General features: G+C 40.7%; 1 protein-coding gene across 6 annotated transcripts in view; it reads left to right on the forward strand.

Annotated features, from left to right (window-relative positions):
- Positions 1 to 15,433, forward strand: part of FRMPD4 (FERM and PDZ domain containing 4) — a 602,496-nt gene that overhangs the window by 480,790 nt on the left and 106,273 nt on the right. For all 6 annotated transcript variants that reach the window (XM_055376894.2, XM_055376892.2, XM_031006115.3 and 3 more), the window contains 2 exons: positions 1,416 to 1,576; positions 6,472 to 6,574. In XM_055376894.2, coding sequence (XP_055232869.1) covers positions 1,416 to 1,576; positions 6,472 to 6,574 — 264 coding nt within the window. The remainder of the gene's footprint in view (positions 1 to 1,415; positions 1,577 to 6,471; positions 6,575 to 15,433) is intronic.

Below are 15,433 nucleotides of genomic sequence, written 5' to 3' on the forward strand. Positions count from 1 at the left end.
TATTGGTAAAATCCACAAAATAATACCAGTTCTGCCCTCTCATTCTCAATTTGGGTATCAAATTAGGTATTTGTGGAAGTATTTTGAAAATTTTTGAATGCTATACAAATTTTGAGTTGGGATTATTGATAAGACTTCTGAAGTTTAGGTGTTAATGAAAAGATTCATTTGAACCACTTGAAAATCTTTCTGGAGAACAAATGTCAAGAGTTAAGTTCTCAACTTCTTTGGAAATGGAGATGTATTTGACAACAGGATAGTGTGTCACCACCAAAATAATCCACTTCAATTTTACTGGGGCCAGAAGCCATAGGTATTACCTTCTAAATGTCTAAAACCCTCTGAGGCTGTTTCTAAGCATATCAGTTATAACTTAACAGCTTTTCACAAAGAAATCTCTTTTTCTCTACTTATTAATTCAAGTACTAATTGAGAATGTACTATGTGCCAGATACAGTTCTAGGCACCTGAGATAAATCAGTGAATAAAACCAAGTTCCTTGCCCTCATAGAGTGTATGTTCCAGTGTATAGAGCAAAACAACAAAAATAACCATAAAATTAAGTATACTGTTGACCCTTGAACAACATGGGGCTTGGGGCGCCAACCCCACATGCAGTCAAAAATCCACATATAACTTTGGATGCCCTCAAAACTCAATTACTGATAGCATACTGTTGACCAGAAGTCTTACCAATAACATAACAGTTGATTAACATATATTTTGTATGTTATATGCATTATACTCATATACTGTATTCTTACAATAAAGTTAGAGAAAACAAAATGTTATTAAGAAAGTCATAGGGAAGAGAAAATATATTTATTAATCATTAAGTAGAAGTAGATCATCATAAAGTTCTCCATCCTCATTGTCTTCACATTGAGTAAGTTAAGAAGGGGAAGGAACAACAGGGGATGGTCTTGCTGTCTCAGGGGTGGCAGAGGAGGAAGAAAATCTATGTATAAGTGGACCTGTGCAGTTCAAACCTGTGTTGTTCAAGAGCCAACTGCATTCTACAGCACGTTAGCATGTGATTAGTGCTGTGGGGAACAAAGAAGTAGAAGGGCATAAAGGGGATCAGGCATGTTGGGGAGCAGGGTTGCATTTTTAAAATGTATGGCCAGGACAGTCCTCTTCAAGGTCATATGTGAGCACAAGCTTGAGCGAGGTGAGGCTCGGCCATACGCATATCTGCAGGATAGGCATTCCAGGTTCGAGGAACAGCCAATGCAAAAGCCTGAAGCAAAACTGGCCCAAGTGGGCCACAAAAGAAGCATGACTATGGGTCTCCCCAGATCTTTCTCACTCTCTACCAAAAAACAGGTTTTGAAATTAAAGAGAATATGATTGCCAGGCCAATGCCTAAGACATACATTGATGCCTTGTTTCTCTTGTATGTGCTTTCTCCACAGTCACATGACACAGGCAATCCCTTTTGACGACCCTCGGTTAGAGAGCTGCCAAATCATCCCTCCGGCTCCTCGGAAGGTGGAGATGAGAAGGGACCCCGTGCTGGGATTTGGTTTTGTGGCAGGGAGTGAAAAGCCAGTGGTCGTTCGCTCAGTAACACCAGGTAAGCACCCAATCCCAGTTCTTGGTTTCCTGGGACTGTCTGCCACACCCTGCCAGAATAACTACTGTTCAGTTTCATAAGTGTCCAGGCTGTGAAAGCTGGATATGTTTTTCCAAAACCTGGATAGAGTCACTTCACCAGAGGAACAGAAATGCTTCCTCAAACTAGGTTTTAAACTGCCAAATCCATCATTATCACCAGACTCAGGAAAATACTGAGCCATCATCTATAACCATGGAAATGAATCACTTCTTAACTTATGAATGCAGACAAGAAGAGGCAGGCCCTGTACTGTATTACAGTAAGCCCATGATGAATTCCTTAGTGAAAAAAAGGAGGAAGTGGTTACAGTAGGATTTAGTCATAGGAGTAGTTGGATTATTTCACAAGTATGCACTCCCCTCCCTTCTCATTAGAGGCAGAATAAAGGGAAAACCATACTCCATTGCTGTTGGGCTGGACCAGGTGATTGACAATGGCCAACGGCATATTAGCAAAGATGACATAAGCAAAGGCTTGAGACGTGCTTGTGCGATTGAGCTTGTTTCCTGAGCTTCTGCCATGGCTATAAGAAGAGAGTTTTTGGCTGGGTGCAGTGGCTCACGCCATAATCCCAGCACTTTGAGAGGCCAAGGCTGGTGGGTCACTTGAAGCCAGGAGTTCGAGACCAGCCTGGCCAACATGGCAAAACCCCATCTCTACTAAAAAGACAAAAAATTAGCCAGGTGTGGTGGCGCTTGCCTGCAGTCCCAGCTACTCGGGAGGCTGAGGCATGAGAATCGCTTGAACCCAGGAGGGAGAGGTTGCAGTGAGCTGAGATTGTGCTACTGCACTCCAGCCTGGGCAACAGAGTGAGACCCTGTCTCAAAAAAAAAAAAAAAGAGTTTTCCCCAGGTAGCTGTGATCTCTTCCATATGAGCCCCATAATGAACACACGAGGCAGCAAGCCTGCAGTGGGGAGCCAAGTACAGCCTCATCTGCAGTTTGGTACACAACTGTCCAGCTAAGCCTGGCTGAAATCAGCCAGCCTGTGGTTATCCTAAAGACCCATAAGCATGAGAAGAAATGATCATTGGTCACCTATTGAGCTTGGGGGCGATTTGTTATCCAGCAAATGCTAATACAGTATATGTCAAATCTTTAAAATTCTACAATATGATTAGATAATTAATGTACTTTCCCTCAATCTTCGTATTACAGTATACAGATGTTCCACTGTCAACACAGCTGAATACAATGGACTATGATGCAATCGCCTGAAGTGGGCTGCCTTTACCTTTCCAGAAACAATGTGTTTTTATTATTTATTTATTATATATGTATTTATATGCTTACTGTAATGGACTCATATTGGATTTATTTTCAGAAAAAAAGGGGAATTATCTTCCATGCCCTTTCTTCACAGGATTTTGCAAATCAGTAACAGGATTCAGCAGTAAAGTACTACACTTAGGAGCACAGACTCTGGCATCAGACTGCCTGAATCTGACTCCTACCTCTGCCCCTTTTTAGACTTTTTAGCTTCCATGTTAAATTCCCTGCATTTCAGTTTGATGTAACTTCTCTACATCTTCTGTATAATGGGGATCAGAGTAGTATCTACCTTGTAGGGCTATGGAAAGGATGCAATAAATTAGAAGAGTGCCAGGCATATCCTGGTCATTCCATAGATGTTTATTTTTATTGTTATTGTTATTTAACTCTAAAATGTTTGGCCAGTTGAGTGTCTCAATTAAGGGAAACGAAACTCAAGTAGTGTCCTGGTATAGATTTTAAAATTTGGTTTCATTTTTCATTTTTCATTATTTAGACATAATATGCCCCAGGGCAAGCACCACAAATAATTAACCACTTTAGACTTGTGCTATCTGCTAAACTTTTTTATTTCATTAAATGTAGATCATATTTTAGTTCTCTGTGTAAGATTGTTGAGCTCGACACAATTGAGAATTCTCAAAACAGATCTGTTGCTTCTTATGATAACATGCTTTGTAAAAAAAAAAAAAATAGAAACAATGTAGATGGTATAGAGGAGAAAGTAAAAAAAAAATCACCTAAATTCCTACTACCAAGATATAGCCATTATTGATGTAGACAGCAATAATATGTATAGTAGATATAATTCCATGCATACACAAACACACATATGTAATACATATGAGATCATGTATTTTATACATACATAATACATATATATAGATGTATGTATGTATATGCAGACACATTTTTTCCTAAATGGAATAATATTTGGCATGCTGTTTTATAATATTGGGATAATCTAACATCTCTGATTATGAGATTCTCCAAAGTATGTGTCTTCCCAGGAGCTGAATGAAGATTCAAGTCTTATTTTTTTATTTTTTGGTATCATCTCACTGTTTCTACAACCTCTCTCCTTCCTTGCCCTCAATTCTCCTTAGCTTCAAAGACACTAATACCTACTCTTACACAATTTTGAGAAGAGTAGAAAAAAGGTAAAAACCCAAAGGTCAAAGAGTACTATTTCCAGTTATTTTTATGAGTGAAAATGTTGGTCAAACAAGCTGTGTCTATCATAAAAGTGACTCCACAGAAGTCCCAAGTGATTTCAGTGCGTGACTAGATTTTCTATAGTAGGCAATCCAGACTTCAAAGTAAAGGCCATGAGACGGTCCTCTTGAAGTGTGCCACTGTTTTGTATTTTGGATGGGACAGTGTGTTTCTTCTCCAGAATTCTTGATTAAAGTTGCTTGATTAGACAAGAATAGTTTCATTTGATCAAAAAGCATGGGTCAAATATAAGAGTGTGTTAATCTGAGAGTGGTTTTCTTATTAGAATAGTTAACATTCGTCCTTCAGTTACTTTGAAAGTTTTTCTGTATTTGATCAGCGTTTGATTGCTAACCATTTGTTTGACTGAATTTGAGTGATTACTTGCACATAATACTTACAATAAGTTTCCCAAGTGGTTTTTCTGAGTTCCTTATGTGTGCAAACACTGAATCCCACATCTGTAAAATGAATATTTTGTATCAGTAATATGAGGACATGTTAAGTTTCTCCTACTCTCTTACTTCCCGGAAGGAAGACAAATTTATGCTACAGCTTGAATGACACATATGCCTCGTATCTGGGTGGGTAGAGAACAACTGAATTACTTTCAGTTCCATGTTCTGGGTATGAAGTGTTCATGTCAATTACTAAATGAAGTAATAGCAATAATATTTGAAAGATAGCGTTTCAGCTGCAACATCACCCAGAGTCAGACCTGTGGAAATATAGTTAAAATTATAGTACCATATGCTACCATATCAATATTTGGGAGGTAATTGCACATGTCTAGAGCTTAATTCAGGTAATTGTTTTTATATCTTACTTAAATACAGATGTATGCTTCACTCAGATGTGGTTTTAAGTTTATGTGTCAAGAAACCTGGCAGTGACTAGGTTCTGAATTATAGGAACAAATTCAAAAGGGACATTCACCATTCTGAACTTGGAAGAGTCCAAGCTAAGATCTAGTCCTTCCTTCAAGTCAGTTCTTTAACCTGTGTAAGCTTCAATTATCTCATTATATGGAAGGGATTATAGTATTCAGTGAAGTTACTAGGCCAAGAATTTAACCCATTGCCTGGTGCATAATAAATGCTCAACAAATATTAGTTTCCTACTCCCTTCTTGGAAACAACGGAAAGAGAAAAGGGCCAGGCACAGTGGCTCATGCCTGTAATCCCAGCATTTTGGGAGGCTGAGGTGGGAGGATTGCTTGAGCCCAGGATTTTGAGACCAGCCTGGGCAACACAGTGAGATCTTGTCTCTACAAAAAATAAACAGGGCCGGGTGTAGGAACTCACGCCTGTAATCCCAGCACTTTGGGAGGCTGAGGCGGGTGGATCACGAGGTCAGGAGATCGAAACCATCCTGGCTAACACGGTGAAACCCCGTCTCTACTAAAAATACAAAAAATTAGCCGGGCATGGTGGCGGGCACCTGTAGTCCCAGCTTCTCGGGAGGCTGAGGCAGGAGAATGGCATCAACCCGGGAGGCGGAGCTTGCAGTGAGCCGAGATCGTGCCACTGCACTCCAGCCTGGGCAACAGAGCAAGACTCCATCTCAAAATAAATAAATAAATAAACAAACAAACAAAATTAGCCAGGTGGGTGGTGTGTGCCCATGGTCCCAGCTACTCAGCAGGCTGAGGTGGGAGGGTTGCTGGAGAGATGCACATGGAGCTGTGAGGGAGGAAGGGGACACCTGCCTAGCCAGCCAGATCAGCTGAATCAACCCTGGCGATCAATGGGGCAACAGATGTCACAGTCAGATCACCTTCACATCCGAACACCCTTTTACTGAGATATCTTACGATTCCCCACAGTATGCTGTCTCCCTACTTGTAATAAGTACATAAATGCACCTTTGTTTGAATCCAGCTGTGCCGAATTGTTGCAGCTTTGGCCACAGGGTATCAACACAACTGATTGGCTACCTGTTGAGAGGATAGCTCCTTCTAGGGGCCTCGCCACACACACACACACACAATATGGCCTGTTGACCAGCACATCAGCAGCACCTTGGAGCTTCTGAGAACTGCATGATCTCACCCTGCACCCCCGCATGGTAACAAGATCCCCAGGTGATTCACCATAAAGTGTGAGAAGCACTGCTAGACTGAGTCTCGACCTTGCTTGCAAAGTTTTAGAAAAATGTGGATGCCTGGGTCCCATCCCGAAAGATTCTGATTTAACTGGTCAGGGTAAAGCCTGGGCCTCAGAATTGTCCAAAGAACACCCAAGTGTGGTTGGGTTTCGGTTTTGCTGATAGCACCATTTGCTCACAGTGAATCATGATCAGGAGAGGAGACTTGGGATAGGTTGCCAATGGTCTTCTCACCTGTGCTTCATTCTATTTGTCTCCAGGTGGCCCCTCTGAAGGCAAGCTGATCCCGGGAGATCAGATTGTAATGATTAATGATGAACCGGTCAGCGCTGCACCCAGAGAGCGGGTCATCGACCTGGTCAGGTGAGTGACTCATTCACCTGTGTCCTGTTCTGCCTTGAAGGCTGCTGCACAGCTCTGAGGTCTCAATTAGCAGAGGAAGAGCCTCCTGTGGGACAATTTAGGATGGAAATGCAAGCCAACACATACACATCGTTGAAAATGCTGCTGACACTGACCTGTAATATCAAAACACATGCTCCATAAACACAAAACTCCTAATTGTCCACTCTCTGTTAACATTGAAGGTACATATGCCTCAGTTTAAAATTTTTATGACTCCTATATCCAAAGCTTCATTTTTTCCTTCCAGAATTACTAACACATTGATTTTTCATAATCAGGGAGATCAAAATGCAATACCTGAATTCAGCATAAGTGATGAGTAATTTTATATACATAATCCCATGGATATACAAACATACAGTTCACTGATACTTCATATTTGACTAAGTGCTTCATTACTGAAATTTGAGATTATCAACTGTGGCAATAGGATAATTAGGTCAAAGCTAAGAGTTTACAAAATACAAGTGGTTTATTGGTTTAGTTTTATTGTAAATATAAGTAGTTTGTTATGTGGTATTCTTAATGGGGCACCAGAAAATGTATTTTATGTTATGTTAAAAAATATCGGTCAAGAATCCCTTTAGAAGCCCACTGGAGTTATACCTCCTTAGTGAATTTAGGGGAAAAGAGTTCTTTAGAAGTTTTTCAAATGAAGAAGCTGGGCCTATCATATGAATGGATCCATTCATACTATGGGAGTGTTGAGGAATAAGGAGACATGACATTTGTCTTTTATAAACTCATATTTTCAACCAAGATTGAAGCCAAAGCTGAGGTTATCAGAACACTTTTCACTGAAGAGGGGATTTCCTAACATTTATGCTTACTCATTATGGAAAGTGTTAGGTTGGTGCAAGAGTAATTGCTGTTTTTGCCATTGAAAGTAATGGCAAAAACTTCAGTTACTTTTGCACCAACCTAATACATCTGTACTTTGGGAAAGGCACTAAGTAGAGTATTTCTGGGGTCTGTCAGAGAAAGTTTCTTTCTCAAGCCTAGTTCAGCTTTTGCTTCACAAAGAGGTTCTGGAGGGTCAAGCACTCTTGGAAGAACTGGGAGAGGAGAAAAAAGAGAAATAGAAAGAGAAGGCACTTACTTTTAGAGTAAGCAACCATCCTAGTTTTAGCATTTAAAAGGCCCATGTCCCAGGGAAACTCTGGAATGGTTGGTCACTGCTATGGTCTGAATGTTAGTGCCCCCTCAAAATTTTTATGTTGGAACCTAATGCCCAGTGTGATTGTATTAATAGGTGGGGCCTTTAGGGAAGTGATTAAGTTATGAGGTCTCTGCATCATGAATGGGATTAGTATCCTTATAAAAAGTTGAAGAGAATTGGCTTGCTCTTTCTCCCACGTAAAGACACAGTGACAAAGTACTGTCTTTGAGGAATGTGGCCTTTACCAAACACCAAATCTACTGGAAGATCTTGGACTTCACTGCCTCCAGAACTGTGAGAAATAAATTTCAATTATTCATAAATTACCCAGTCTAAGGTACTTTGTTGTAGCGGCTCAAACAGACTAAGACAGTCAGTCTACTTCAGTCTGGGCTTAATGGAGTCTTCCCAGATGGCTAGAAAAGTCATACTCGTACTCCTGGGGCATCCAGATCTCCAAGGAATGGTCTTACACAGGAGCAGACACTGAGACTTGTGTCATATTCACTATGCATCGGGAACAAGACCTGAGAATGTCTCCAATCTTTCTATGGATAAGGGGAGCCAGAATATAGAAAGACTCTGTATGTAAGAGCCCTTGGGAAGGAGCTTCAGTGTTCACCTGGACTAACTTCTCTCTTGAGATGTGTGTGGGTGTCAGCAGGGGCATACCTTATCTAGGCAGGCTCTGAGCCTTCTATCGGCTTGCATCCTGGAATGCCATGTTTGGGCTTGATGGCAGAAGTTGCATGGATGTTTTGTTTTCCCCTAGGTGCGCACCCCTGTGATTAGTCCTATTGATTTTTGTGCCTGGAGGATGATAGAAGAAATAAAATATCTGTGTTTAGGTTGCCTGTGACTTAATTGCCTGCTGCAGGGCAGTGACAGAGAAAAACCTATCTGAAAGTGTGATCACTTCCTAGCAGTTGTTCCAGGGACATTTAGAAAGATTATTTCCAAGAAAGATATTTTATTTCTGGTTTAACGCTTGTAGAAGAAAATGGCATATCTGTAAACAAAGCGCTCTCTATAGAACTTTACATATAATAAAATGAACCAGTTAAAAGAGAGGATGGCAAACAGCTCCAAGTTCAAATCCAGCCTGCCACGTGTTTTTGCAAAGTCCATCAGCTAAGAAAGGTAGGTTTTTTTATACGATTTTTTAAAAGTTGAAAAAATATATTTTGTGACACATGGAAATCATATAAAGTTCAGATTTTAGTATCCATAAATATTTTGCTGGGTATAGCCATGTTTGCTCATTTGCATTTTATCTATGTCTGCTTTCCTGCTACAATAACAGAGTTGAGTAGTTGCAACAGAAACTGTCTGGCTCACAACCTTTTCATTCTTACTAAACCACAATGTTAAAATAATGTATGTCTCACTAATGAAAATGATCACACATTACAAAATATTCCTGTGCCTTCCCATAAGTTTAGTCATCTGTCTGCCATAATGTGTACTAACCTAAACACTTAGCTCTTGTAAAATAATCCCCTTTTTACCGGGCTCCTCAGCTGATATATGTTTTAAGGTCTATATCTTACACAAGATAAATTCCCTTTCTGTATAATAAAAAACATCCCATTTTCTTAGCCACTAAGGAAATTTGGAAAAACACTCATCATTTTGATAACACTGTAAAATTCTCTCTTTAAAAATTGGCATCCATTTGCTTGCTTTAGTGGTGTAGTCTTGTTTTGTTCCTTTTCCCCCGTTGCAGCATGTGTTCATGGATCATTTTTTGTTCCCAGATCCATTTGTGTTTCTTGGTGGATTATTTTTCTTATCATTTGGTTACTCTATTATGGAAAATTATTTTTTTTCTTGAGAAAATGAAAGAGTTTTGCAGAGACCAATTTACTGCTATACTAACAACATTTTGGTTTTTTCATGTAGTCTCAAAAAGCTGTAATTGCTGCACTGAAATTAGATGAGTTCTGTTCACTTCATAGTCTTCTAAGTTGTTAACTCTAACTCAGACTGTATAATGGTGTTTGAGGACTAAAATCTTTGAAGAATCCATGCCCTTTACAAATTACCATATCTTTCTTCTTTAAAAGTATCTAAGGATAATTTGCTTTTCACAATTAGACTAATTAACTGAAAGCAGTCTCCAAAATTTTATTTTTAAAAAGTAAGGAGTATTATTGCCCATAGAAACATTATGAATTGTGCCTTGCCTTCCCACTCCCACGGCTAGCCAGCCCAGTTAAATTCATTTGACTTCAACAAAGAATTATTGAGGATTAACAGACATCATATAAGGCACTGAGCATGTATAGATACGTAGGCATGATTCTTGCCCTCAAGGAGAAGAATTCTAATTAATTTCCGTATATTTATGACTGGACAATGCTGTTGGCGAGGGTAGTATTTGGTAGGAATGTTTGGTGGAGATGGATGGTGTATTAAGGGATATTATTGATGCTGGTAAAGAGTAGCCATCAACGCGAAGTGGAAGGGCAGGTTTATGCATGAGAAGGGAGTTGTAAAGTAGATCTTTCCTTTGACCCTAGAAACCCCAGACCTTCTTGATGGACACTCACTTTCCAACCTGCAGATATTGAAAAAAAAACCATTGCCTAGGTGGCTGTCCCGAATCACAACCTCAAAATTTGGTCCTTCAAGGCAGCAACATAAATCTACTAACTCCTGTTAGAATGGGTGCACTAGATGTTTTGGATTAGAGATGCAATTGGGAACCTGATAAATGCCGTAGACTTTTCCCTCCATCCAGAGAAACCCACGTGTATACAAAGTTCTGCATACAATATTAGAATGGTTTTTGACTCCCTAAAGTTAGTCCCAGTTTTAGAGCCGGGGCAGCAGACTCTAAGAATGCTGTCTCTCTTCCTCCCCTTCTCCCCCTTCCTCAGTACCAGATGCTAACATTGAAGAGTCAAGCTTATAAACAACTTGCTCTTATCCTTTTCTATCAAAGCAGTTGAAGTGGAAAATTGCCCATCCCATAATAAGAAGGTACAATGGTCAAACTGGAGACTAATTCCCCTTTCTCCCAACATCTGTAATAGGGCAGCTAACTATCCCTCCATCTGCCTTCTCCCACTATTTATGTTGATTATTCCTACTAATCTAATTGATGAGCAGTGTTATAGTTATGGCTATTTATCTACAGAGGGTTGCTCACATCTGTCAGACATGTCACCCCTTCTATACTAATACCCTGGGAATTGGAGAGCTTTCCTGGGTAGCGGTAGTGTTCTTTCAATAAGAAAGTAACTGTAATAAGAAATAAGAATAAATGATAGGGGAGTGACATTAACAAGGTGGCAAAATGAGGTCCCCCACTGGTATCCCCCATAGCAACCATAATTTGGCAGCCACCTATGGACAAAAGTGGCTTTGTGGGAGCTTTGGAATCCAAGTAGGTCACTAAACCCTGGTGGAGCCCAAGACTGAGGAGGGCCATTTTGAGAAGGCAGACCCACCCAGGCCTTGGTGGCAGACTCACTGACTATGATCCCAAATACAGACCCAGAAACAACCACATCCCCCCGTGGAGTTGGCTACAGCCCTGTTTGGCCTTAGTCCTACCACTGGCATTATCCATCAAGGGACCCAGGAAGAGTCATACCTACCTGGGCCTTGGGTAACAGATCTGCTGACCTTGGCCCCAGTTGTGGACCCTAGAGTGGCTTGTGACCAAGCTCCAGCCTCTCTCAGCCATTGTCTGCGAGCAGTCCCACCTGTCCTGGGACCTGCTGGGAAATAGGCCAGTTCATACCCCCAGAGGTAGGCCTAATGAACTTAGTTCCACAGATTTTGAAACAGCCCCATAATTCAGCTCCAGCCTCTCTCAGCCATAATCTAGGAGCAGTCATGCCCACCCAGGGACACCCTGTGTCCCCTCAGGCAGGCCTACAGACCTCCATCTGAATGTGGATCCTGAAGTGGCCCCATAACCTGGCCCTAGCTCCTGTCAGCCATGGTCAGGGAGACAGGCTTCTCTGTGCCCTAGAGGCAGACTTGCCAACCTTGATCCAACTGCAGATCCTGAAACAGCCCTGAAACTCAATTCCAGCCACTCTCATCTGGTATTCAGGAGCAGTCCTGACTCCCCGACTCCACCTAGGGACCTGTTGAGTGACATGCCCATTTGTGCCACCACAGGCAGGCCTGCTAGCCTTGGTCCAACTACAGATCTTAAAGCAACACTGTGATCCAGCTCCAGCCCTGCACAGCCACAGTCCTTCCCACCCAGGAAACCACGAGGAAGCATGTCCATCTGTGTCCCCAGAAGCAGGCCTGCAGATCTTGATCTTGACTGTGGACCCTGAAGTAGCCCTATGACTCATTTCCAGCCCCTCTCAACCACAGTCCAGGACCAGTTATGCTTACTCAGAAACCTACCCAATGGTCCAGCAATAACCCTCCCAGGGATCTGGTGGAAGCTACAATGATCTGTGTACCTAGTAACAGGCCGATGATCTGTGGAACCTTGTCCCAGCATCAGCCCAATTAATGAAGATCCTAGAAGCATTCCAGTCCACTCAGGAATGAGATAGGATCCATGCTCTCCCAAGGCTCTGGAAATAGGCCTACCCCCCGTTGCAAGACCCCATTGCAGATCTAGCAGTAGTCACATGATCTAGCTCTACTGTAATTGCAGAGGCAATCTCATCAGTCAACAAGAGAAGGTCTTTACCTGCTGAAACCAGTCTATAAAGACCAGTCTGTAAAAACTGGAAATCTAGCAGACCCCATTGCAAATACAGCAGTAGTCACATGATCTGGCTCCACTGCAATTGCAGAGGCAATCTCATAAATCAACAAGAGAAGGTCTTTACTAGCTGAAACCAGTCTATAAAGACCAGCCTATAAAGACTGGAAGAGGGCCGGGTGCAGTGACTCAAGTTTGTAATCCCAGTACTTTGGGAGGCCGAGCCGGGTGGATCACTTAAGGTTAGGAGTTTGAGATCAGCCTGATCAACATGGTGACATCCAGTCTCTACTAAAAATACAAAAAGAAGAAAAATAGCCTGCTGTGGTGGTGTGTGACTGTAGTCCCAGCTACGCCGGAGGCTGAGATGGGAGGATCGCTTGAACCCAGGAGGCAGAGGTTGCAATGAGCCACGATCACACCAGTGGACTCCAGCCTGGGCAACAGAGCAAGACTCTGTATAAAAAAAAGAAAACAAAACAAAACAAACAAAAAAAACGACTGAAAGAGATGTTTGCCCTCTCAAATGCACAGATACCAACTCAAGGCTACATGAATCATGAAGAATCAAGCAAACATGACACCACAAAAGGAAACTATTAAGGCTTCAATAAGCAGCCCCTAAGATATATCATTTGAGATATATAAATTACATGAAAAATAATACAAAATAATCACCTTAATGAAGCTCAGTGGGATACAAGAGAACACAGACCACCAAGAAAAACAAAAAGCAATACATAAACAAAATAAAAAGTTTAATAAAGAAATACAGGCCAGGCGTGGTGATTCACATTTGTAATTCCAGCACTTTGGGAGGCCAAGGCAGGCAGATGGCTTTGAGCCCAAGAGTTCAAGACTAGCCTGGGCAACATGGCAAAAACCCATCTCTACAAAAATTAGCCAGATGTGGTGGCCCGAATCTGTAGTCCCAGCAACTTGGGAGGCTGAGGTGGGAGGATGACTTGAGCCCAGGAGGCAGAGGTTGCAGTGAGCCAAGATCACACCACTGCACTGTAGCCTGGGCAACATAGCCAGACCCTGTTTCAAAAAAAGAAAAGAAAAGAAAGGAAAAAGGAAAGGAAGTAATAAGGAAAGGAAAAAGGAAAGGAAGGGAAGGGAAGTGAAGGGAAGGGAAAGGAAGGGGGAAAGAAAGAAAGAAAGAAAGAGAAAGAAAAAGAAAGAAAGAGAAAGAACAAAAGAAAGAAAGAAAGAAAGAAAGAAAGAAAGAAAGAAAGAAAGAAAGAAAGGAAGGAAGGAGGGAAGAAAGGAAGGAAGGAAAGAAGGAAAGAAAGAAGGAAAGAAGAAGAAAAGAGGAGAAGAGAGGAGAGGAAAGGAGAGGAGAGGAGAGGAGAGGTGAACTATAAAAAGAACCAAACAGAAATCCTGGAGCTAAAGAATACAATGACACAACTGAACATTTTAATAGCTTCAACAGCAGACTCGATTATGCAGAAGAATCAGCGAATGTGAAGACAGGCTATTTGAAATTACCCAGTTAGAGGAACAGAAAGTAAAAAGAATAAAAAAGAGTAAAGGAAGCATACAGGACCTATGAGATACCATCAATTGAATGAATATATGCATTATGGGAATATTAGAAGGAGAAAAGGAAAAAAGGGGAAAAAGCTTATTTAAAGAAATAATGGCTGAAACGTCCTAAATCTTGGAAGGGATATGGACATCCAGATTTATACAAATCAAAGGATCTCAAGCAGAATCAATCCAAAGACTACTCTAAGACACATTATAACCAAATTTTTAAAAGCCAAACACAGACATAGAATATTGAAAGCAGCAAGAGAAAAGCAACTTGTCACATGCAAGAAAACCCTTATAAAACTATCAGTGGATTGCTCATCAGAAACCTTGCAGGCCAGGAATGGATGATATATTCAAAATGCTAGGAAGAACCGCCAACCAAGAATACTTAGCCAGGGGCAGTGACACCCACCTGTAGTCTCAGCTATTTGGGAGGCTGAGGCTAGAGGATCACTTGAACCCAGGAGTTTAAGACCAGCCTGGGCAACACAGTGAGATCCCATCTCAAAAAGAGAATACTATACACAACAAAGCTGTCCTTCAGAAATGAAAGAGACGGAAAGATATTCCTAGACAAAAGCTGAGGGAGTTCATTGCCAGTATATCTGCCTTAGAAGAAATGCTACAGTGAGTTCTTCAAGTTGAAATGAAAGGATGCTAAGTAACTACCTGAAAACATGAAAGTATAAATCTCGCTGGTAAGGGAACTACATAGTTAAATTCAGAGTACTCTAATACTGTAATGGTAGTGTATAAATCACTTTTAACTACAGTATGAAAGTTGAAAGACAAAAGTATTAAAAAATAACTACAGCTACAACTTGTTAATGAAAATACAACATGTAAAGTATTACATCAATAACATATAATTTGGGGGCAGGGAGAGTTAGACGTGTAGAGTTTTGTATACAATTGAAATTAGGTTGTTATCAGCTTAAAATTAACTATTATAACTATAAGGTGTTTTATGTAGGCCTCATGGTAACCACAAAGAAAAAACTATTAGTAGATACACAAAAGATAAGGAGAAAGGAATCAAAGTATATCATTACAAAATATTAACAAATCACAGGAGAATACAGCAAGAGAGGAATGAAGTGACAAAGGCACTACAAAACAGCCTGAAAACAATTAACAAAATAATAATAGTCAAACAATAGTTAGTTTGTTCAATAGTTAGTTTGACAATACTCAAACCTTTGTATAATAGGAATCACAGAAGGAGAAGAAAGAGAAAAGGGGCCAGAAAGTATATCTTTAAAAATAATGGCTGACAAATGAGATTACATCAAGCTAACATCTTCTGCACAGCAAAGGAAACAATCAACAAGGTAAAAACACAACTCATAGGATGGGAGAAAATATTTGCAAACTATTCATCTGACAAGGGATTAATAATAATAATATATAAGGAACACAAACAGCTCAA

This window comes from Gorilla gorilla, chromosome X, assembly GCF_029281585.2.
Source record: "Gorilla gorilla gorilla isolate KB3781 chromosome X, NHGRI_mGorGor1-v2.1_pri, whole genome shotgun sequence".
In the NCBI taxonomy this organism is placed as follows: Eukaryota; Metazoa; Chordata; class Mammalia; order Primates; family Hominidae; genus Gorilla; species Gorilla gorilla.